Consider the following 26,016-nt stretch of genomic DNA (forward strand, 5'->3'; position numbering starts at 1 on the left):
TAATATTCCCTGATCCAAGGCTCTAAAATGAAGTCATTTCATTGTTTGTAAAACAGAATATGAAGTACTGACAATTCATTTTTTGACAGTTAATTTGGCCAAGTTACTAACAATTATTTGCCAAAATATCCGGCAGGGTAACAGAAAGTAATAATTAGCTACACCGTATATGAATACATGAATGTCAGTAGTGGTATTAGAATTCACAGTTGTCTTTGTTTTTAGTCTCGTAGGCTTGTGTCACATAATCAGTTAATTAAACAGACAAGTTATATGTACATATTTTGAGTTATTATACAGCTAGTGAGCCGGTGAGCACAATGCCAGGAACCACTATAGTGAAGCAACTGTAGCCTTCATTAATTTCATCGTTTTCACGAATGAGTTTCTCCTGGCCCATCCTTGGTGTGCCAACGCCTGAGTCAACCCATAAAAGACGGTCCACACCTGGTTTGCGGGAATTTCTTATATTCTTCAGGGAGAGTACGTTAACTTACTTTTGTAATGTCACAAGCTACGTATATGACAAATCTACGCTGACTGGTTGAGTAGCATTTTGTTTTTGTGATAGGTAATCTCTAAACAAGAGCTAAGCTTAGTCCTGTTTAAAATCCCACTGGGCGTGTTACACCTAAGTCTTCCTGATTCCACAGGAAATGAATTATCAACAAACTTTGGCAAAAAACCTTGACATGAAATTTGTTGAACCCTAATGACTTTGACGAGCTCCTCTCACGTAATGCCACCAGTGGGATTTTTAACATTTACTGAAATGTTTCAACTAATACTTTAATGACTCATTAAATTTAAGTGCATCATAACAAACTGAACAGTGATCCTTCTTATATGATGCCACCATCAGAGGCTTTGTTCTGAGTGAACAATATGATGATGATGACAATGCAGATTTTGAGGGGGATTAAGATAGGGCTGTCCTTAGTCCTGGAAAACGCCCTATGGTCTCTAGACACTGGGGGTGGTGATGAGAAGAAGAGAACACTGGAGCTCTACATGGGAGGAGAGGTGGACTCTGATGGGCTTGACCTGGACACTGGAGGGACGCAGCAGTATCAAACTGAAATGACGTCTGACAGCAGCAGAGGAGATGGTTCAACTGGAAACTCCCAAGGACAGTTATAAATGGGTGAGGATAAAGATAGTATTCCTGGTATTTCATTTCAATTTGCCCCATTCCTTGGTTCAGGAACCTACATTGATCAAGTATAACATTATCCTAATAATATGTAGGTCTCCCTTGTGCCTCCAAAACAGTCCTAACTCATCAGAGAAAGGACATGGGCCTTCTGAAGGTGTCCTGTATTAGCGGGGGCCTTTGGGTCCTATGGGTTGAGGGGAGGGGCCTCTGTGGATCATCCCACAGATACTTGATCAGTTTGGGATTTAGTGAATTCGTTTTGTGTGTGTGCCTGTGTCAGGCTGCATCCTGCTGGGGATGGCTGCTGCCATCAAGGAGTGTCATTGCTATGGGGGTGGGGGTGCCTGGTCTGGTCTAGGTGGGTGCTACATGTCTAAGTAACATCCACATGAATGCCAGGTCCAAAAGTTTCCCAGCAGAACATTGTATTGTCACAATGTTATCATCACCTTTAGCATCATATATCAGTATTTAGTGCAGATCTGATTTGCCTGACATCATCACATTGGAATCGTACAGACTGGACGGTAGACCAGGAAAGATTTGCACGTTAATGACCTGCGAGAGTTCTTAACTTCCTGACTACCGGGAAAAAACTATTTTTCCCCAATCTTTGTAAGGTAATTCAGTTCAGTACTATGCAGTGGGTGCGAGATATTCAGGTTTACAAATGTCCTCCACAGAGGATAAACTATTGGTAGTCAGGAGGATATAGAGTTAGTCAGAGGAGGGTTGAAATACAGTGCACTGATAATATCACACTCTATTCATTAAACGTTGCGGTTGTATGCCTCTGTAAGTAGTCCTATGATGTTGTATATACAGTATGTAGTGAAGCCTTGGAAGAAATTTAATGGGAGATTTTAAGCTGTATTAGTAAGTCACTATATTAACATCTATGACTGCTGTGAATAATTTCCAGAGAGGACCATGTTGCCTTCACTGAGAGAGTACAGAGGACGAGCAGAAGGCTTCATCACATGGTGCAACAGTATCAGTAAAATCAATGAGCTTGTCAGGGAGCAGGAGGCCTGCTAACCTCGATGTCATCCAGGGAAAGTGAAGAGGGTCGACTCCTGTTAGACATTTGTGTGAAATATTGTCACAAGTACATATATAAGGTTTTGAGTTAGAGACCTTTGAGGTTACGAGAATGGGACAGATGAGTGGATGGGCTGATAACGGCGGCCATTGCTGTCACTAGCGTGGACGACAGAAGTCTTTAGTTGTTGTGAAGTGTCTGTATTTTTTTTTAGGGACATCTGCATTGCAACATTCGTTAATTTTGTTGTGAACGACAATCACAGTCTTAATAACTACAGTATGACCAGGAAGCAGTCATTAATGCTAACTGCTGATATTCTGAAATGATGCAATTATATTACTTGACAGACCTGCTGGCATGATTTGCAGAAACGGTGAGTTTCCTAATCGACAAGAAGCGGTTAACCTCTGTTTAGGTTAAGAATCAAAAGGCGTGTTGTGATTCAAAAGCAGCTTGTTTTGTTTAGACACTCCCAAAGAGTTGCTCTGCCAGCATCTTACTAAATCAAATGGATGGCATGAAGAAGGCAAACAAGTGAACAATGACGGAGTGGCAGCTAAAGACCGAACAAGGTGACAAACTGCTGGCGGCTCTGGCACACACCTTAAGTTAATACGGGGGTTAAGCTTATTGTGTACTTAAGCCTGTGATTCACTCACAAAACTTGGAAACCGATCAACTCATTGATTGTTAAGTCAGACTGCTAATGACTCGGATTAGCTGTAGCTTCAGTTAATTATCTATTTATATACAGAATGAGTACTACGGAGAACTAGCAGTCGAGTAATGTTACGATGAAATGTCTTCAGCCAGCGCTGAAAGGAGAAATGTTTACTCAGAACTATTCTGAACTCATCCTTTCTTTAAGGTTTGTCTGATACTCGCTTTCTTTTAAAGGGGAGAAAAAACACAAGAGGCTTTTTTTTTTTTTTGGAAGGCAGTGACACAATGTGTGCTGTTTATTACTGAATCTGTGACTTACTGTGCAACAGTATAATGTCATCTATTAAATGCTTTAAAAAAAATGTGTATGAGAACTGTGCAATGTTCTGATCATCAGGTATAAGCTTTTCTTCTATCTTAACCGTTAAAGAAGCAACAAGCCAGCATTGCTGCACGCCAATCCATATTCAGTTTACTCCGTTATCAATGTTTCTGCATGCAACTATTTGTTTTGTTTTAAGGACATCCGCACGCACGCACACAAATGATGAAATGCACCGTTGGTTATTACGCACTCACTCACACTTACGTAGGCTTCATGTTAAAGGTGTTGAAACAGCTTTCTGGCATAAGCTGTCAGACAGCCAGACCCTCGGGCTTTGCTGTGATTGGCATTCTCCGAAACCAGTGAAACAAACAGAGTCACAAGACACAGAAAAAGAACACTTGCTCATTTCCCCGACAAACACGACAGAGAAGGTGAAGGACAGATGAAGGGCTGAAGGACAGTGATTCCTGCCCTGGAATGATCAGAGCAGGAGGTCCGTGACTGTGGGCAGCAGCTCGGCTAACTCTGACTCGACATTGGCCGTCTGAGTGACAGGGTTGCCACGGAGATCGAGGCGCCTCAGCTTGGGGCAGGATGTCAGTGGCTGAAGATCTGCCAGGGTTGAAATTTCTGTGGGTTTGGGTTAAGGAAAGTCATCCTCTGCGCTGGGGTGAGTGACAACAGCAGCCATGAATAACAGGAGATGTGACGCACATATTCCCAACACTGGTGTGAAATCATGATCCACATGTCAAATGCGACACTTGGGATATGAATTTGTTTCTCTAAATATAAAACATGAAGCCCTCCAACTAAACTTTAGCTGTCACTACAAGAGAAATAAAATAAACCTTGAATATAGCCTTTGTGTCACTACCTGCAAGCTCATTAATTCCTTTTAAGCGTTCTAGGGGAAGTGAACCATGAAGGAGTCTGAGGCAGCGATGTGTCTCTTCTCTTCTTAATGAAGCTGTTTGCTCTGTGAAATGACTGCTTTTATTTACTCAGTTGCTTGAGTTTCAGGTAAAATAAATCATCGATCTGAAGAGTCTCGTTACGAGTGCAACTTTAAAACGGCGTAAACGGCATCCTTGTGTGCAGCAGGCCTTTTTACATCACACACCATCAGCTGCTTCCTACTCTTTACTGGGTCTGTTTTGCAACACTGAGACACTCAGAGCTGATTCACCTATTTCTTACGTCACTAGTATGACAAACAGAGACAAATTATGAAAGTGATGACGCCAGATAAATATCTGTTTGGAATATGAAACTCTGATTTAAGGATACTGTTATTCTTCAGCAGAACTTCCTCCAGTCTGGGAAGGTGATACACTCCTTCCAGGTTTTCTATGGCGTTATTATCAGCCTCCAAGACCTGCAAGTGTAAACAAGTCATTTAATTGCAAAAGTGCCTGTCCTACTCTAATCAGTCAATTGTGCAACACACAATACATGGAAAACAAACATCGTCCGTGTGAGAGAGAGAATTGGATTTGAATTGCGGCTTTATCACCTCCAGGCACTGCAACATAGCGAAATGAGGTGGCAGCCGCTGCAGCTGATTAGAGGACAGGTTGATGTGGGTAACCAATAACAGCTGGTCCAGGTGGCATAAAGTGGTCAGGTTCTGTTGGCCGGAAAAGCAGACGTAATTTTTCAGCACTTCCCTAATCAGCAAACAAATGTTTCAGGTTTCATGATTTCTTGCGGGAACTCCTAACCAACCTTTTCAGAAATGCTGAAGACGCGCACTTCAGCGTACTCCATTTTCAGGATTGTGTTTTCAATCATAAACTTGCTGCACAGGTCACCGTAATAAGCAGAGCGCATGGAATCCACTTCCTAGCGGAGAAAGAGCTTTCAGTCAGTCATGTCAGTGCCATAGACTTAAAGGTATATGGTTAATACTTACTTTGAGTGTTTGGAAATGGGCAAGTGTCTCCTTTTCATATCCAAGAGGGTCTAGTGCCCTCATCAGGAGGATAATGGTCAGTAAACACCCTGTCAAAGCAAAGAAAAAGGCCAGTGGTCACATAAATAAACACTGTGACCAGCAGCTAACATCATAATCGTGTGGTTTTATGTGAAGTAGTTGATTTTGTTCTCTAAAGTAATCATTTTGAAAGCATTTACATTTATTGCGTGGCTCCAGTTCTTGTAGCTGGTTGACTGATTGTAGCTCAGACTGTAACACTGAGGTCTTCTCTACCGAGAGTTCACTCCTGCAGAGAAAAGGGCACACTGCGTTCTTACTCTTTAAAAAAAGATAATGTGTGGTAATCATGTTAAAACGGTACCTGAAAAGTTCCTGATCAGTAGCCGTGTCCCGACACCAACTCTCAGTCCGACCTTTGGAAGTTAAAAGTCCACAGTTTAATGAAGGAAAGACAAATTTATAATCTAGCCCGACAGAACATACAGATGAGCTGCCTGTATCACCTGTGTACAGAGCACAGTCCCTGTGAGTGTGTTTTTCAGTCCAGTGCACAGTCAGATTGTGTTCATTGCTGATGTCGTTGATGGTTCCAGGGGGAAGATCGCAGATCTGAGTCAGTTAAGGTTGCAAAGGAACCAAATGTGGAATATTTATTCCACACATGAATAGGAAGTGTTTGAGTTGAGCATAAATTAGCATGCTTTAAGACAAACCTGCTGCCTCACAGTGTGAGTCTGCATATTCCAAGGCTCGTGTCAACACAGCAGTCTGTTACCACTGAGCCAGATAAGTAAAACATGACAAGGCCATTTGGACAGGCTAGGCGTTAATAATTTAATTTAAATTTCCAAAGATTAATAAAACATTCAATAAGTGAACATTATGTATTTCTAACTGAACTATGTTTATATAGATAAAACGATTAAGATCAAACAGATATGAACAGCAGACACAGACACAGATTAAATTTTAAGAGTGCATGCCAACAGATTCATTTCTGTGATTTCTGTGCAAAAACCATCCCGAGGATTATGTCACACGGTTAAGAGCTCCAGAAAAATCTACCGAGAGGACTGTGAAACACAACTGTGTCCAAAAAATGTTACCCTAGCTATTCCATACTATTTTTAACTGTGCGCAGCTGTGGACTGTAAAGGACAGTAAACAATGGCGCTTTTCTGACTACACCTGGTGTCATGTGTCCTGTGTCACTGTCCCCAGACAAAATTTAAAAATATCTACGACAGGAAGTGACAGACTGGGAGAGGCAACAATAACATTCCACTTAAGTCAACCGATCAAGACGTCATGATGAAACTTTCTTTCCGCCCTGATGTACATACCACACCATCTTATCAGCATTCGCTATGAAAAACAATAGTGAGAGCAAAATGTTAAACTGGTCCCCTATTGAATCAGCAGCACAGAGTGACAATCTATTAATCTTTGGGAGCTAAGTTGCCAGTTGAATCATAAAGGAAAAGGATACCCAGACGGGACTGTGTTTGAAGCGTGGGTGGACACTCCTCCACTCCACTCTCTGGGGCTGACCATCGAGGACCAGGAACAGACCGACCGACTGCGCCTGACGGAGCCAACGCAGGGTAGAGAAAAAAAGACTCTAGTCACGTGAGTTGTAGGTGTGCACCATCCACAAATGTTCCTAATGAAAACCTTTACTCCCCATTAGTCAGTAAGAACTGAGGAATGTGGATAATAGGTGGAAACATCAACTCAACAAGTCCAATTGCCTTTGTTTTTAGCATTGTTTCAGGATATAGAATGACGGACACGTAGGGTACGACATGGTGGCCCAATACTGAGTTCAGTTTTTTCATATCCCACACTAAAATTAGACACGAAAACATCTTATATTTTGAAAATAACATGATAAAAGCTACTTCAAAGAGAACAAAGGGTACACACTGTAAAGGTACAGATGTTATCACTTTTAGGTCCCTGTGTTCTGAGTGATGACAGCATTACAAGCTGATCTTTTGGTGTGGATGAAGTGTGCAACTAAGCTACTGTGACCAAGCAATTTCCCTTGTGGACCAATAAAGTTTATCCAAGTCTAAGTAACTATTAAGCTTCCAAAAACTGTAAATCATTGTGTACATGACTAATAGTCAAATATTAGGTTATATAAGAAAGAAAATACTAACACTGACAGGCCTGGAGAAGGCAACAGTCACCCTCTCCTCATCCCGACTGACATACACACAGCTTATCATCTCTTCACGCTCCGCTGGAAAAGAAAACGGAGTCGTCAGAGGTGCGGCATTCACATTTGATGACTTACATTGCACAAGAAATATTTTCAAGCACAGATAAATGGGCATGTATGGGAATGTACTTTCAAACACAGTCACAGAAGGACATACCTCTGCCTAATAACCAGCGATAGTAGAACCAAGCACTCTGATCATTGGGATCAGTGAAGAAAGCATTCTGTACAAGCTCATACTCTGAAAAAAATGAATATAATTTGATTAATTCCACTTGCAAAGTAGAACCATTTATAATGAATGTACTGTAAATACTCAGAGTTTACCTTTAAGAAGCTGCTCTTCACAGACACGGTGGGAGTGGGTTTGAGGAGAAGGTGGAGAGGATGACTGCAGAGACTCGCGGCACGGTGAGGGGGGCTCGGGAGACTCCGGATGGAGCAATGGCAGTAGAGTGCTGCGGTAGTGCCAGCTGGAGTAGTTGGAAAAGTTGGAGCCAATAAGACGATCAGTAAACTCCAACTCCTTAGCCACAGGCACGCCGGACATCTTCACCACCATGCGACGATAATCCCAGCAATGGACTGGCCGAGATGGGACAATGCGCCATGAGAAAGGGGTGACATACTAAATACGTTTTCAATATCATGCTGCTTCCTTCTTCTACTCACAGTTGCGGTCGTCCAGGCTCAAACAGCGATCACACAGGCTAAGCTCTCTGGCCCAGTCTGGGCGAGGCAGACGGGCTGAGACCCAGCCCCGGTGGTGCCAGCTGCCATAGGACTTTGGGTTGACCTTTAGACAAGACTCCAGAAATGACAGCTCGGCCTCATAAATCTTCTGAACTTCATCCTCATCTCTGAAGAAAGACATCAAGAAACAAAACCACCATTCTCACTGTTACATCTCAAGATGATTTACCAATGTGCATCTATGAACGGGTAAATGGAAAATGATCTAACTTCACAGTTTCCAGGTGCATTAGGATTTCTCTTCTGTAGTTCCAGAGGGTTGCAAAGTCAGGGTTGGATGAAAGAAGCTGCTGGGTCAGCTGGAGAGCCTCTTCATCCCAAACACCCTCCTTCCTCTGTTATACAGGAGAGAGTAGGCAGGTTGAGACAAATACATGTAGTGACAGGTGGGCAAAAAGAAACATGGGAAAGCCGTCAGAGAAATGAGCACCGACAACATCTGACAGAATTAAATACGCAAAGATCAGTAAGGGAAACTATTCATTTAGTTTAGGGGTAAACTATATTATTTTAAAAATGTATTACGATAATCAAAACCCATCAAAGACTAAAACCAGTAATGTTTAAAAATGTGTCAGTTTCATACAATACTTTCCTAAATAGTTGTAGTTTTGAGCAAATGTTAATCAGAAAGAAGAAAATGGTGAATTTGTCAGGGACTACTTTCAACTGCAGATTAATGTACACATTTCTTAGGGTTTGACTTAAAATGAACCACAGTGCCTGAGCTCATTGTAGTGAATACAGTCCAACAGTTGCTACATGGGTCATACTTGTTAGTAAGAAGAATTTATTACTGCTTTTGGTCTTTTCAATGGACTTGTTTAAACACTGTGCAATATGATTTTCCAAAAGACCTTAGAAAAACAGGCATCACGTGCAGCCACATATATCTTCAGCTTCTTCTCTCGCTCCTTTCTTTTCTCCTCCTCCTGCTGGGCCGTAGATTTCACCTTAACTCGGCCATGCTGTCAAAAGCAGGAAGATTGGGAGGTTCAGGTTACCCGGCAAGTAAAAAGGTTCATATAATTAAATGATTATTCATTGACAAATGTGTATACTATATCAATGCAGTGAATATGCGTACATTTCAAAATAAGAAATTGATAAATCCCTTACCATCCTTGCTGTTTCTGGAGGAGACTTGTTCTAAAATCTGTTTATACTGGTACATGGAAGGTGACAGTCATTGTTAGGCCTGAGTAACGCTCACATGACACACAAGCACAAGGAGCTGACAGACTGACACGGGAGTTATGACAACTCAGTATTATAAGCGCTCAGTATACAGGTTTATAATCATCAGAAGAGTTAAAAACACTGAATACAAACAGCCCCGAGTCTCAAGTTAGCTTGGTGATTAGCCCCGTTGTCAGTAAACACTGGGCTCAGCTCATTCACAGCTCATTGAAACAGCACAGATAAACAGCAACCAGCAGCAGAACATTTACTTCCATTACGGCAATACGCTAAACGCTGCAGCATTCATCCCAAAAAACACCCACCTGCTTTTCTTCTTCGGGTGGTTGACGTTTTTTTAGAATGCAATTTGATTTGTCATGTCACCATCAGGAGTTCTAACGACTACAATCCTTTACTTCCGTCTCAGGAATATTGCGTCACAGACAGTCTTTTTTTCATTCACGGTTATGGTTTGCATGGCATAGACATACGTACGTCAACGTCGCCGCCATATTGGAGGAGGCAAACTGGAGCGATCGCAGGACGCCTTATTCGTGCTGCTTGGAAATGCTTCCATCGTAAGACAAGCGAAACCCTACGGAAGCCCCAAACTACGGAAGCCCTAAACGGCCATGCATTCATACATTTTATTTCACACCCTTTGGTGAACAGAATCCAGTGTTTTCTGCATGAGGATGAAAATGGCACAGTTCATGGACCTTGTGTCCTTCAAGGAAGAAGTATGCTCTCATCAAATATGATTTGACTGTGAAATAATAACATTTACAACTAATTTAAGTTTGGAAAACAGTTTAATACAAAACATTTGACCCAAATAAAACACAAAAATATTTCCTCAACAGTGTCATTTTTTTTTTCCATTCCAGTACATCACAACATCTCATTACATAATGCAAAGCCTGTTGAGTGGGCCTGGAAGCCTGGAAATACATTTAAAGAACTTAATTCATGTAACAGTCATCAAACTGTAACTCTCCAACAGTAACTCTTGGTAGCATTCAACAGTTTAAAACAACAAAAAGCACCAGCATGTGCATTAAAGATGTGAATGCATTACTCTGCTTCAGATTGTGCTTTGTGGTACATTATAGGTTTAGTCAAAAAATCTTTTGTAAGCCTCCTAACCTTTCTGTAAACAATTTTAACTTTTTGTGCAAAAATGCAAAACATGTAACGCGTATCTCTGTTAAAGTATTTTCAAGCATGTAACATTTTCAAGTTGTTAGGGAATTGAGGCTTTTGGTGAGGCCACTGCTCTACTTGAAAACACACTCAAATCATCATAAGTGATGTCATGTGTCCATGCTAAACAAATAAACTGTGTCTATTGTCTGTAATAGCAAAGCATAATGCTATTTCAGCCTGTGTCAGGCCTTGATTGAAAAGATATGTGACGCGGTTATCAATATGCTCCTGCTCCTCTGACATTGCTACACTGAATGATGTTTCCTGCAATGATTTAATATAGCCTACTACAATATCGTTTTGATTTCTCTAGATCACGAATTAATTATATCGTTATCACGGGAAAACAAAGTTTCGTTATCTCAAGCTCTCGAATTAATTATATCGTTATCTCGGGAAAACAAAGCTTCATTATCACGAGATCTCGAGAAAATTATCCCGTTATCTCGGGAAAACGGAGGAAATTAACTCGTTATCACGGGAAAACGGAGGAAATAAAATGTAATGCATGGCCGTTTAGGGCTTCCGTAGTTTAGGGCTTCCGTAGGAAACCAGATCCCACGACATACCTTTCACATGTACGACTGAACAATTACTTTTGATTGTATTTGATCATTATTACATAATTTTGAGAACAGAATATGTATTATGTAGATGTAGATAACGACTTATTAATTCGTTATCACGATATAACAAAGATCGTTATCTCGAGATAACGAATTAATAAGTCGTTATCTCGATATAACAAAGTTTGTTTTCTCGAGATAACGAATTAATTAATTCGTCATCACGATATAACAGTGCAAAAAAAAATAAAAAATCCATGGCCGTTCCCAGCTTCCGTAGTTTAGGGCTTCCGTACTAACGTTAGCATTCTTCATTCAAAGTATAACGTTAACTGACGTAAGCCGTGCTCTGGTTGTGGGTGGGTTATGTTATCACATTTCACTAGCTAACTAAGAAATGCAAACTATCATTTGTAAATGTAATGTTATTTTGTGGCGGCATTGATGGTAGCTTAAGTTACCACGTGTAAGTTAGTTAACGTCACAGCTAATGTTATGTTTGTGACTTACAATGCGTTTGCTCTGCTTAGTGTTTTTAATAGTTAACAGTGGCACGAAGAGCCTAGCAAATGTTTATTTGCTGACATTACTGTCTTAAAGTGCTCTGCGGGCTCTGTTTTAAAGCTATAGATAGTACCAACCATGACATGCTAGCTTGTCAGGATGGGGGTTAATAACACTCCAAAGTCTTTTTTGTTGTTGTTGTTGCGTTTTTGACACTTGACATGTGGTAACGTTAGTTAATCCCCAGGTTCAAGCTGCGAATTTGACTGAAGGTTATTTCTGCTGTCAATAGCACAAACGCATCTTTGATCTTTTATTCACCCTCCTAATTATCTTGTGTTCAGTATTTATCAGCCATAATATTACAAGGCCCAGCTGGTTCTTGCTGGTAATGTTACTTTGCTACACTGTTAACAGAATTTACATGTGGTAGAAAAGTACCAAAATGTTAGCCAGCTTCCCTAAAATCATAAAATAAAGTATATCTGTTTATGTTAAAAGTTGGGTAATTTGTGCATCATGTTAGTAGCTAACACACTTGATGGCTAACTTAAAAAACAAATAATGTATTCTCTTTCAGTTTCAGGGAAGCAGCCACCAATCAGTTGTGTTTCTGCTGCGCAACCTATTTGGAAGCTCCTGCCAGTGATTATTGCTTGTGGTAAGTTCTATTTACAATGTCATAAGGGCATTTTTGATAATTAGGCCAGTGGGCTGGGGAAAGTATAGAATCTTCTCTTATCTGGGAAATTGTCTACCAGATCTACCAAGTAAAACTAAATGTAAATTAAAAATTAGGTGTGGTCTACTCGGTTAACTAAAGGTATCTTTTGTATCATTTTTCCTCAGTTATCCGTGCATTTGGAAATGTAGACTGTGACAATTCATTTTCAAGAAGATCTGAACTTCTGAAACACTATAAACTTGATCATCGGCATTATGGACGGGGCCGTGCTTACCCCTGTACTTACGAGAATTGCCCATGCACATGCAAGACATGGAAAGCTCTACTGACCCATCTAAGCAATTCCCATCCTGCTCAACAATCCTCACAGAAAGATAGCTTTTCACAATTCTTCAAGTGCCACATTTGCTACAACAATCTACTTTCTACTGAGACAGACTATTTTCGACACACTGGGAAACATTTGAAAAATCATGAATCTGTCAGTTGTATGTTTGCTTGTTGCTCATACAAAATCAATCTATATGGAGCTTTCAATACTCACAAATGGAGAAAACATATCCCCCATTCAATTAATGATTTAAAGCCCGGAATTGTTGATGGACCTGTTGATAGTCCTGCTGTTGTAGAATCATTTGTGAGAGGCACCACCGAGCTGTTTGATGATGATTTACTATCTGAAGAACTTCCTGATGAAGAATCAACGGATTTGACAATTTGACATTTGCATGATGTCTTAGGAGTTGTGCTACTATTGCAGCTTCATGATTTGTCTTCTGATGACATCAGTAGTCTCGTTTCTGGTGTTTAGCTGAAGCAGACTGTTTATCTTCATACATTTGAAACTGAGTAGTCATTGATCAAAATGTATTAAAAGCAATTTTTTAAAATTTGATTTACTATACATTTCAAATAATGACAACTGTTACTTTTTTATTTGAGACAACCTAAAATAATTAGATTGCTCCAATCTTTAAAAAATGGTTGCATGGAGTTAAACTTTTCAGGTTAAACTAAATTACATTATTTGCTTTGAGTCAATGTCAAATATTTCGTGTGATTGATTAACTCAATTTTTTTTTACGTTGATCCAAGGTTTTTATTTTTTCAGTGTGTGGCCCTCAACAGTCAATTAAACTATAGACAGAGGTTCCATCTTTTATTTAGTGGAAAGTAAAGGGTTTATTACTAATTTTTTTTCAGTTTTCAGTTAATTTCCCACGTCTCCATCAGCATAATTTTACAAAAATGTTTTTTGTGTTAACAGTGAATTCAGAGAACACTGCAAGCTGTAGTGACATTTGTGTGGAGGTCTATGTCAGGATACGCCGTAGAGCGGCCAAAGAATCATACATCATACTTAAGTCTTGGCTTGAAGAACAACGGTAACCCCCTGAACGAGCTAACCTTACTGTCAAAATGTTAACCCCATAGGAGGTTAAAAGTCAGTCTGTTAAGAACTAAATTAACATTTTAGACGAAGATGGAAGATGGAACGTCTTCAAGAAACACGCGCAAACCCTGCTGCTTTTATTTTTAACACTGTGATGACTGATTGTCTTTACAGACGAGTTCACATTACTTTTAGTCTTTGTGCAGCATTGCTCCAACAGCTGTGGCCGTCTCAGTTTGCCATGTCAACGCTGTGATTTGTATTCTGACTTCTGCTGAATGCTAAACCCAGAGGTTTAAAGAAATCATTGGCTCTTTGTCCACGGCACAACACCACAGAGGAAGCTGCTGCAGATGGAGCAGTCCACGAACTATGGGGGGAAAATGTTCTGCAAACTGGTGAAACTAAAGTTCAGGTGTTTGCTATGGTGTTATAAAAATGGTGCTGCACACGAACACGGAAACATCCTCCCAGAGGTGAGGCACGGTGGAGGGAGCATCATGATCTGACATTAAATACACTGAGAACATCTTTTACTTTGAAAGTTCAGGTGTCAGATGACATTTTTTCTGTCCTTTATTCCATCAGTACCGTGGAGGTTAGTGGTAATAAACTGGTGGGATTGGTACTGATTCAGCAGCAGACATGAAACCGGCTTTAACCCCTTGACGCCTGAATTGATTTTTCAGTTATATAAAGAAATTATTTGTGTTTTTGCTTACCACTCCGAGAAGCTAGTGCTTGCAGAAGGTTCCTAGGTATTTTCTGAATGTGCACAAACCGACATTGGAAGATATTTCGGCTGCGGTCTGAGCGGAATCAGTGCGTCGCAAATTTGCGACACTCGGCGACAAGGGGTTAAACTGTTATCAGAGTCACGCTGAGACCTGCTGGTCGACTCCGACCAACACAACCTGACTCAGATCTGATTCTATTTTACCCAAAAGCCTTCCTCCTGCTCTGGCACTGCTTTCATCAGGCAAGAGGCGAGGTACACCCTGGACAGGTCGCCAGTCTATTGCTGGGCTAACACAGAGAGACAGACAACCATTCACAGTGGGAGGAAGCCGGAGTACCCGGAGAGAACCCATGCAGACACAGGGAGAACATGCAAACTCCACGCCCAGTCAGCCCATGGATTCGAACCCAGAACCTTCTTGCTGTGAGGCATCAGTGCTAACCACCACACCACTGCACCGCCCGAGTTAGGGTTATTAAATGTCTTTTTGTTTCTTCTCATTGCACATAGGTTTTAGTTTGTAGTTTGGGAACAAGGTAGCTGGTGTTTTGTTTGTTTTTTTGGCCTGGGTTCACCCTGAAGCAGCGCTTCACTATGTATAACTCACGTATAACTAGTTGTTTGCGCGGGGCTAAATAAAAATTGGTCACATTTTCTGCTCATCTCGTTCCTCGCCTTTTTATGTTATGTCCTCGAACCCCTAGACCGGGACGTAACATCTCTTTAGACCAGTTTAATGTGAATCCAAGTAACAGTCTGGATCAACACTGATCTCCTATCAGCTGCTGTGCTGTCCATCATTTATAAGGTTGGATCAGACACTACAGAGAAAAGAGAAAGTGGAGCTCAAACAAAAATACAAAACCTTTATTTTGTTAAACTTCAAATTAAAGTTCAGTAAACACAGATGTTTAGAGGCACTACAATGTCTGAGCATATTCCTGAGATAACCTGTCTGCCAGTTCATAAACATAATGAGGTTAAACCATGAAGGGTGAACACATTTAGAGGAAAAAAGTCCAGGCTTGTAACATGAATGTTTGACTGTTTTACTTCATATCTGCACTTATACACGAGATCGATTCATTCCAGGAACTACATGTATGGACAGTTTTAGCTAAATGCTAAATGGTAATCCATTGTCGACTCTACTGTCCACTGTTTGAATATGTGTCAATAAAAGGTCAGAGGTCAATAACTTCATGTAACTAGTAAAGTTCTTAGATGAGACTTCTTTAACTTCATAGTTATCTTAGTGACTGCAATGGAGGCTGCATCAATATCAGAGAAACACATTACACATGACAATACAACACATTGAGAACATCTGCAATTGTTACTGAGACTTTTGGGTCAGTGCTTTGTGTGGTATTTTTTAAGTTTCATTTTAAAACCAGAAATGAAAACTGCACGTATCGCAGCAACGGACCAACCTGCTCAATGAGGCGTCTATGTTTATGTCTGTGGTTGTTTGTAGCTCTCTAGTGGAGAAAATGGCAAAATGCAGCGAAAACATATTAAATGGGACAAGTTGGAAATGTTTGGTGACACATGGATGCTGTATGAAGCTTTTACAGTCGTTTCTAGTAAAGGTACGATAAGTGTAAATTTAAGGTAATTAGCTGAACAAAATGGATTAGTACTTATTCGAGTATTATTAGTTTGATGTTTTTTTGATAATTATGGCAATAATTAATGCAAATGTTAGTTTAAAATAATTACAAATGTAATATATGGCTGTATTCATCTTAATACAGGACAGGCCTGTGTGCTGTGTTTATGCTAAAACTAGACTGACACATTTTCTATGTGTTAGCTTGTCATAGCGTTATATCCACAAATATTTTAAAACGGATATTAAACTTTATGAAATGCTGTCAAAACACATTTTCGCTAGTATACCAGATTTTCTTTTATATAAATATGAATGTGTGCCTCAAAAATATGTAATTAAACAGCTAAAATGTATATTTTCAAAACTCATATTGGCGTGACATAGAAATGTCACTACAAGTCTGACTTATTGCTGTTTGTTATATGAAATCCCGATGTTTTAGTCCATTCCTCAGTACAGATCAGGTTCTGATGGTCATCCGTCCACAAAACATTTTCTGAATAATCTTCTGGCTTGTCCACATAATGTTCAGCAGACTGCACATTTCAGCAGAAATGTTCTTTTTGGACAGAGGTGTCTTTGTCCATGCCACTCTGCCATGAACACCGTGGTTGTTGAGTGTTCTGTTGATGGTGGATTCATGAACATTAATAATAGCCAGACGTCAGAGGCTTTTAGCTGCTTAGAATTTACTGTGGTTCCTTTGTGACCTCCCAGACTATTATGTCTCTTGAACTTGAAATTAACTTAATCTGCACTTACTTTTGCACCTCACATATATGAAATATTGGGTGTATAAACAAATACCAAAACATAATATTTCTGTTTCATTAGTTTGATTCGGTTCTCTTTGCCTACTTTCAGTATAGTGTGAAAATCCGCTGATATCCGCAAATACATTTCAGTGGCACTATATTGATTTGTAAACGAAAGAAATCTGTCTTCTTATCTGTTACACATATCTGACTGATGACAGAGTTACAGGAGCTGAATATGGATTTCTCATCTATAAAATATTTACATTTACATTCAAGACAAACGGACTTTGAGTTCTTTTTTAATGATCATATGCCATTTGTGCGATGTATTATTACAAGATTCATTCATCATTCATGATAATAATGAAAACCATAATGACAAAAACCTGTCTAACGAAGCTACGTCACGCAGACATTGATTTCAAAATATCAAGAAAAGGGAACTTGCCACGTTTGCTTATTAATTTTAGTCCATTGTAGGTTTTCGTTGAGGGAAAACTCTAAGTGCACTCTGGCATCAAATCGCAAAGATTTAATCTTTCCTTTCACAAATGGAAAAATAAAATACATTAATACATTTTTTTTTTCTTTTCAGTTGGAAAACACTGTAGTTTAAACTTAAACTTAAATTACTTTTTTAAGTTACTACTTTTTTTGGGGACATTTTACATTTTACCTAACCCGTGATCAAATGAGGTTTTCTGGCCCTTCTGATCTGCAATTCTGAAGCGGATAATTACTTAATTTCCTTACACATTGTCATAGTGGCTAATAATCCCTTCTTTATGAGCTTTCACCAGACTGCTGTTTTCTGTATTGTATAGCATGTCTGTAATGTTGTTCACCCTTGGCATCCATTTAATGTGAGAGTTTGGAAACAGCTCTGACACTTTTTAATTGACATAACACTAATGCTAGACGACTGAGGTATACCTCGGTAGGCTTCCCTTCTGGCCCTGACTTGACTTTCCCTTAGTGTTGCTTCCTCTTCTACTCTCACTCCGTCTCTCCTTGATGTTCTGAAATAACTTCTCATCTGGAACAAAATAGTCCCGACCATTTCCAATCAACATCCAAGTGACTTTCTCCAGCAGCTCCGTGACTTGTGTACCATCATTTGCGTCCTTGTTATTGCTAGAGACTGCAAGGCCTCCCCCCTCACCTTCCATGTACTCCTCGATGGTGTATGTGCCCAGCCAGTCTCATCTGGTGAAAACTATCATGGTGTGTTCCCACACTCCTTCTCCGAGAAGCTCCACGTGTGTTGTCATGCTTCTAATTGTCTGGCACTGAAGGATGCGTCTGCGTCTGTCACCAGCAGGTAAACGTGTGGCCCAGGGGGGGCACAGAAACAAGCTGCGCATCACTTCATCTTTGATCACTTCTGGAGTGGCAAACACAGGGAAGCCTTTCCACTAACCTGACTTGTCAACAAGAGTTATTTCACTTTTATCCAAAAACCCCCGCCAGGGCACAGATTGTGACGTTCTTTTTCCATCTTCTTGCTCTTTGAATCCCAAGATGGTGTTCCCTACTGAGGTTTTCCCAACACTTCGGCTTCCCAAGAGTATCATTTAAAGTTTTGGAATGGGATTCATCTCTTCTGTTATCAGACTAGATTAATATTTAAACTGTTAATTAGCAAATTCATTCATATTTAAGTAGGCAATGAAAATATGTAGTAATTATATTTTCTTTTTATATTTCCATGAGTTAAATGAGAACATTGATAACAGTGTCGTGTCTTAATCCTGAATATGCAGCTGGAGCCAGCAGGCGATAAGCTTAACTTTGCATAAAGACTGTAATCAGGAAGAAAACAACTATTCTGTCTTTGCCTAACGCTTAAAAAAAAAACAAAAAAAAAAAAAACTGTTTAATCATCACCTAAAATCTGATTTGTGAAATCAATAATTTCACAAGGAAAGTTGTGGAGAGTTTCGTTTTTGTTCTTTGATGAGAGAAGGTACCCTCCAATGGAGTTACAAAATGTGCTAAGCTGATCTAAATGGCTGTTGGTTGGTAACTTCATATTTAATACACAGAGATGAGAGATGTTGTTTTTATAACTCTTTACTCCCCTCTCAGCCACTTCCTTTTGCTTCTCTTCCATGATTGTTGTGGTCTGATCGTCTACCTTGTAGTAACGCCCATTGTTGTGCTGTGCCAGCTCATCTGTCTCCTCCAGCAGCAGTGAGCCCTGAGATGCGTTACTTTTCTCCTTGTTATTAAACTCGTGGTACCTGTTCCTACAAACTTTGTATTAGCCACTTGAGTGACTCTCCCTCGCTCTCGACACATTGCTCAATCGTCTTCTCCCCAAAGAAGTCGCCACAGATGAACCAGCTCCATGGTGTGCCGCCAAACCCTCTCACCCAGGAGCTTCATGTGCTCCTCTATGGTTCTCTTCTGCTCCACAATGAAAGCAGTGTCCATAGGAATAACAAAGAGAAAGGTGCTTGGTCTGGGCAGACACTTGGAGGCGTTGACTTTAATCCTTTGCTTGTCTTTCTCTGGGATATCGGTGAGGGAGAGCGAGCTGTTCCATCCTGGAGCATCGACCTCGGTGAGCTTCCGACCATGCACCGCTTCATGTCTCTCTCAGAATGGTGTTACCAGAGGAACTCTTGCCAACCCATCTCCCACCAATGAGTATGACTCTGACCTCTGATGGGGCGTCAGTCTTTGTGTCCACCGAGAGCCAACGCAAAACATTTTTCTCCTCTGGTCCAGATATGCTGAGAAACAGTGACAATTTTACTAAATATTTCCTCAACTCTGTGGAATTGTTTTTTTTTGGCTTGTTGATAACGCAGTTTGTCATGATGAATTTTGTTTAGTACGCTTCATAAACTGAGGAAAGCTAATTTCCTCAGGCTGAGGAGCAGAATGCAGTACATCAGTTCAAAGCCAGAGTGACACGATCGTCACATCAGACGTCTCCGCGTTTTTAGATGGAGTTATTTTTGACTTTATCAATCTCTTTCATTTTTGGGACTGGGTCTGATGAAGAACAGCGAGTTGTGACAAAACCAAAATAGTGCAACATTTTTAGAATGACCCTGAACCAAAACAAATCTCTTTGCAAGAAAGAACAAAACAAAATCAGCTGAAAATGACTCATCACCTCTCACTGACAGACTATCATGATGCACTGCAACAAAAACAACAAATGCTCAATTTCTTTAAATAAGTTGTGTTTAGCTCCAACTGTCTTATAGGCTTTAAGGTAATAGAGATCTATGTATAGAGGCTCTGTGTGTTGGGGGCATAATTGGTAAACCACTCTGTAACGTAAGTTGAGTGTATTCAGTTTGATGCTAGAAACAACCAAACTCAAAAACAGAAGATTGAGTGTCAACAACAATTAAAAATGAATTGCACACAGTAGCATGCTGTGTGGCATTTGCATTGAACCGCATAGCAATCCAAAAATCCATTTTTCTTCCTCATCTCTCATTATTTACACGAAACGAACTGGAGTGAAGTCTTCTTAAGGAGGCTGGTTATTTTAGTAGAGGCTTTTTTAACAGAGGAAGAGTTCCTCTCAAGCCAGAATCAGGTGTTTTCTTTGACCTTAACTGTAGCAAGTCATGTTAAAAAAAAAAAGTTAAATGGTGAGTCTGCCTGTTTGTCTAACAGTTCTTTTTTTGATTAACTTACCAAGATTGCTTTAGATTTTTTCTGGTTTTGTCTTTTTAGGGCTGCATTAATAGAAAATGAACTTGGCCAAGCTCCTTCCACAGTTCAGAGCAAATGAAGTGTGTCTCCAGGTAAAAAATATTTAGGAAAAACAAGTATTCAGGCATATTTCACTGCCAGTCCGAACATCCTGAACTGTGTGCAGTGAGACCGTGTATCAAAACTTGAATTAGCTGGCTCTAAAGCAAACCAACAAAGCCGTTTCACTGCCTTTTAAATCTGAGGTCTTGTCTAAACGCATGAAAAGTCACACTGAATAACAAAGATCTGCAGAGGGGAAGTCTTGGTTGTCTAATTTCTGAGGGTCACATGATTTTTTTGTTCACGTATGAACATCTGCAGGAAAAAGTTGTAGTGGAGTTAATGAAAAGAGTGCCGTGCTGATTAAAAATACAGGAGATGTAACATTTGCTCATTTGTTAGGTTGCAGCTGATGTTCAAACTGACGTCAGATATTTTCCATTTTGAGTGAACTCAGGCGTCTCTTCATCTCTTTGTCTTGTCATGTTGTAGTGCTGCTGAACTAACACATAAGCCCTGTGCTATTTCTTTTATTTCCAGCTGAAAAAAAATATTTTCAAATGTAGACAGTAACAGCTTCAAAAATTGACAACACTGGCATCCTTAGATGAGAGACACACAAAAGAGAGTTTGGAAATGCAGTAAGTTTTTAAGAGATTTGAAAAACTAGTGCACCAACTGACGTTTTTCTTCTTCCTAATCAAAGCTGTATATCAGAGACTTAACGCCAACAATGGGACACTGACATTGTCTGCGAAGATTCTCAGTCATCCGGGTCACAGTACAATATACTTCAAACAAAGCTAAAAACAAGATGTGTTTCAGAAATTACACTCGTGTTTTGAACCAGTTCTCTCTGCATCTCAGCCAAGTCTTAAGCAACAGCAGTCCAGCATAACAAATGCTGCATTCATTTCAGTCACAGTACTACTAGGCAAACTCTTAAAATGAAAAACTGTAACCCAGGTCCCATGTAGTTAAATTTGAAAATCCTCAAAAATCCTCACGGATATTTATTTACAAAATTAAATAAAATGTAAAAAGGTTTTGATTGTTCAATCAAATAAAATGCAATATGTAAATAGAGATTTTCAAAAATAAAATTCACAGGTTCCTTCTGTTTTCACACCTTTCCTTTAACTCAAAGAAAAACAATTTGTAAGATACTCTTAAACTAAATTTGATCCCTTTAAGATCTTCAATTCACCTTTGAAACACAGTGCTTTAATTCACAATAACCAATAACTCAAAACTCAATATTTACCTGTGGGCCCACAAACGCATTCATTTATAAAACACACCCAAATAATGAGATTTAACCCGTTGCAGGCCTGTTGACGAAGCTTGTGTGCGGCGGGGCCTGAAAACTACAATGGCCACTTCACTCAACTGAGCTCAAAATAAAAGCACGTGCAAAAGGGTTTCAGTTAGTACTCACGAATCCCAATGTTTGTTAGTAGGGATAAGGGACTAGCGATGGTAGTCTCCCGATGTCAATGACAATGGAAAATGGCGATCACAGTTCAATCACACTGGCGGGCTTTGGCACACAGCGAAGTCACAAGGAGGAAAAAACAGCAGGGCCGTCTGTTGGAAAACCCGTCTCGCTCTCTCTCGTTCTCCAACGTCCGCCTCCTTTAAGCATAGTATCATAATATGAGCGACAATATCAAACGCTATCTCTTATCGACTTATCATTAGCTCACTTTAGCTTCAGAAACATCTTAACGCTATCGCTATGATACACAGGCACATTAACGTTGTACGCTACTGCTAGCTAGCACGTCACAGGTCACACAGAAGTTTATGTCAGGACCAACGAGTAGTCAACTTCCACGACTAAACTTAAATGCTCCCCACACCACGATGCATCCGTCTTGGCTCTCTGGTCGATAGCGTCTGTCTTTCTTGTTGCATGCTCACTACACATCTCACTAACTTGCGCCATTAGTCCCTCCCCTTACTCAATTAATTTACCCTGATGGGCTTGTGAGTTTGATAACCAATGACAACGTAAGAATTAAATGATTGACATGACAGGTAAGGTTACGCACGTAAACACTACTTTTTATCTCATTTTCTTCCGAATCACATATTTCATAAACTTGATGAACTTAACGACTTTTATATATTTATTCTTTTAACTGTAAATAGTCTAATTTATTAAACTTCATATTTTAACCATTTTATGAGCTTCCTCTTTTAAGGATCATGAACTTTTAATGCAACATTAAATCATGCTATATGGATTTTCCTTTGCACTGTAACCTAAATGATTTCATACAGGGCAACATACACTATATTACCAAAAGTATTCGCTCACCCATTCAAATGATCAGAATCAGGTGTTCTAATCACTTGGCCTGGCCCCAGGTGTATAAATTCAAGCACTCAGGCATGCAGACTGTGAAACAAGACATTTGTGAAAGAATGGGCCGCTCTCAGGAGCTCAGTGAATTCCAGCGTGGAACTGTCATAGGATGCCACTTGTGCAACAAATCCAGTCGTGAAATTTCCTCGCTCCTAAATATTCCACAGTCAACTGTCAGCTCTATTATAACAAAATGGAAGCGTTTGGGAAAAACAGCAACTCAGCCACGAAGTGGTAGGCCACGTAAAGTGACGGAGAGGGGTCAGCGGATGCTGAAGCGCATAGTGCAAAGAGGTCGCCGACTTTCTGCACAGTCAATTGCTACAGAGCTACAAACTTCATGTGACCTTCAGATTAGCCCAAGTACAGTACGCAGAGAGCTTCATGGAATGGGTTTCCATGGCCGAGCAGCTGCAGCCAAGCCACACATCACCAAGTGCAATGCAAGGCGTCGGATGCAATGGTGTAAAGCACGCCGCCACTGGCCTCTAGAGCAGTGGAGACGCGTTCTCTGGAGTGATGAATCACGCTTTTCCATCTGGCAATCTGATGGACGAGTCTGGGTTTGGAGGTTGCCAGGAGAACGGTACATTTCAGATTGCATTGTGCCAACTGTGAAATTTGGTGGAGGAGGAATTATGGTATGGGGTTGTTTTTCAGGAGCTGGGCTTGGCCCCTTAGTTCCAGTGAAAGGAACATTGAATGCTTCAGGATACCAAAACATTTTGGACAATTCCATGCTCCCAACCTTGTGGGAACAGTTTGGAGCGGGCCCCTTCCTCTTCCAACATGACTGTGCACCAGTGCACAAAGCAAGGTCCATAAAGACGTGGATGACAGAGTCTGGTGTGGATGAACTTGACTGGCCTGCACAGAGTCCTGACCTGAACCCGATAGAACACCTTTGGGATGAATTAGAGCGGAGACTGAGAGCCAGGCCTTCTCGACCAACATCAGTGTGTGACCTCACCAATGCGCTTTTGGAAGAATGGTCAAAAATTCCTATAAACACTCTCCTCAACCTTGTGGACAGTCTTCCCAGAAGAGTTGAAGCTGTAATAGCTGCAAAAGGTGGACCGACATCATATTGAATTCTATGAGTTAGGAATGGGATGGCACTTCAGTTCATAGAATGAGTAAAGGCAGGTGAGCGAATACTTTTGGTAATATAGTGTATGTTTCAATGGCGGACCAGATTTGTCCTTGCCCCACTAGAATTGAAGAGGCTAATTTTAATCTCTGTCTTTACCACAGCCCTCTTTGCAGAGAGCACGTCTTTGGAAAATGATACCAAAACTTCTCCGTAACATTTTTTTCTACGTGATATGGCAGACTTTTAAACGACGTTTAAAACCCTGATGTTGTCAGAGTGCCTCCAGATGTCCTCATACAGAAGATTAAAGATCAGTGCTCACTAACTCAACTAGCATTTAGAACATCGTGAGAAATTACGGCCATTTGTTTATATCTGGAACGTTCTACTTGAATGAAATCAATGAATGAATTCAATCAAACCCATAAATGTACTGCATTTGTGTTTATTTTGTATTAATGCTCTACATTTAAAGTACAAAGTATTCATGGGTGAGTCATGCCATTATAATCATCCTGACATCCTTTTTGTCTCTCTGTAATTGTCTCCTGCCTTTACAAAACAGTTCAGTGAAGTGTCATAGTCATCAGTCACAAAACACCACAAAACACAAATAACTTAAAAACAAACAAGAAGGAAAGCTAATGTGTGACATAAAATAGTTTTTCAGTCTTAATTCCTGAAGACACGTGGCAAAGCAGATGGCTTTACTTTTCAAATTATTATCAAGTGAAGAGCTTTTACATATTTAATGAAATGCCGACATTGAGACGTATAACAGGAAGGTGAATTAAACTGCTTTGAAGACCTGGTAGAGTATCAGCAAAGCCCTGCACTGAAGATGAAATACTAAAGTATCATAATAATGCTTATGATCACTTAAATTCAATATCTGTTGGTCTTGATCAAATTAATCGATAGTACTACAGACAATAGAATCATGAATATATCAATCTATCAATAAATGTTGAAACAGAAGTACTTTAGATCACTGAACCAAATTTGTAACTGTTCTGTTGTTTAACTATAAATCATATATATAGTAGAGTTTAAAATAGTTCAATTTGAAACACATTAATCAATATCAGTGTTAGCAAACAGAAACATCTTTTACATCATGGGTGTAAAGTATAAAAAAGCACAGGACAAGACTAGATATTACTCCTCGCTAACCTTTATTAGGCCCCAAAGAGGCTCTAACTTTTTTTTAAGATTTCATTATCGATAACTAGAAAAGGGCTCATAAATTGTGTTAGAAGCATCTCAGTTTGTACACCTTTCTGTAAGCATCAGGGGAGAGTGATCCTCTAAGTACCGGGATATGTTTGCTTATCCAGCAGATTGGACATCTCCATCCAGGACAGGTCCCACTGTACTTCTGTCACGTCCTGCTTGGTTGCGGGAAGTGCCACTGCCGGTATGTCCTCTTCAGAAAATGGCCAGCAGCTTTTAGTACGAAACATCTGGTACCTTTAAACAAATAATCAGTAATCAGTGGAGCATTTGCTAGTCTGCTGGATTTGTGATTGGTGCCGGAATATTACACACAACATGCCTAGTAATGCCCTCTAGTTCTGAGCCATAGTGTGCAACATACAACAACGCTGCATGTGGGCCTGATAACGTCTGGACTTCAATGTTGGCCCTTTTCTCTATATTTGGTTCCATTTCTTAAAGAAATGTTAAGAGCTCTTGTTCACACAGCTAAATTTTACCAATATTTACATCCTTTATTTAATGGTGATTGCAGGTGCTACATTCATGTGTTGGACCACTTATCAGTAGAGTAATCCCTGTACTCTCACTAAATGTCACATACCTTGGAGAAGGTGTTCAAACACTTACAAACAGAGTTCAAAGAACTGCAATAGTTCTCAGTCCCTGCAGTTTGCTGTTTTCTCTAACAGTTACAGGAACTCTGAAAAATTCCTTGTTGTCTGAAGGCACCTAGTAGAAAGTGACTCATAAAGTCAGCTGAAGAGCTCAGCTACCGTTACTTGCCTGTAACGACGGACTAGCCAAACTGTAAGAAGAATGAGAAACAGAAGTGCCACGCATGACACAGTGATC

At 40.1% G+C, this 26,016-nt stretch overlaps 1 protein-coding gene across 2 annotated transcripts; it reads right to left on the reverse strand.

Annotated features, from left to right (window-relative positions):
* Positions 1 to 2,698: 2,698 nt before the first annotated feature.
* Positions 2,699 to 9,714, reverse strand: rabggta (Rab geranylgeranyltransferase subunit alpha). 2 transcript variants are annotated; one of them, XM_084548511.1, is made up of 17 exons: positions 9,617 to 9,714; positions 9,231 to 9,276; positions 8,969 to 9,079; positions 8,322 to 8,446; positions 8,031 to 8,218; positions 7,686 to 7,943; positions 7,516 to 7,599; positions 7,303 to 7,379; positions 6,621 to 6,716; positions 5,635 to 5,740; positions 5,493 to 5,544; positions 5,329 to 5,417; positions 5,108 to 5,196; positions 4,921 to 5,037; positions 4,709 to 4,822; positions 4,483 to 4,570; positions 2,699 to 3,822 (listed from the first exon to the last, which is right to left on the reverse strand). In XM_084548511.1, the coding sequence occupies exons 2-17, from the start codon at positions 9,231 to 9,233 to the stop codon at positions 3,674 to 3,676; spliced, it is 1,746 nt and encodes a 581-aa protein (XP_084404637.1). In that variant the 5' UTR covers positions 9,234 to 9,276; positions 9,617 to 9,714; the 3' UTR covers positions 2,699 to 3,673. The 2 variants fall into 2 exon arrangements, with proteins under 2 accessions (XP_084404637.1, XP_084404636.1); XM_084548510.1 differs by having other exon boundaries at positions 7,297 to 7,379.
* Positions 9,715 to 26,016: the final 16,302 nt, after the last annotated feature.

This window comes from Chelon labrosus, assembly GCF_963514085.1.
Source record: "Chelon labrosus genome assembly, chromosome: 7".
Taxonomy (NCBI): domain Eukaryota; kingdom Metazoa; phylum Chordata; class Actinopteri; order Mugiliformes; family Mugilidae; genus Chelon; species Chelon labrosus.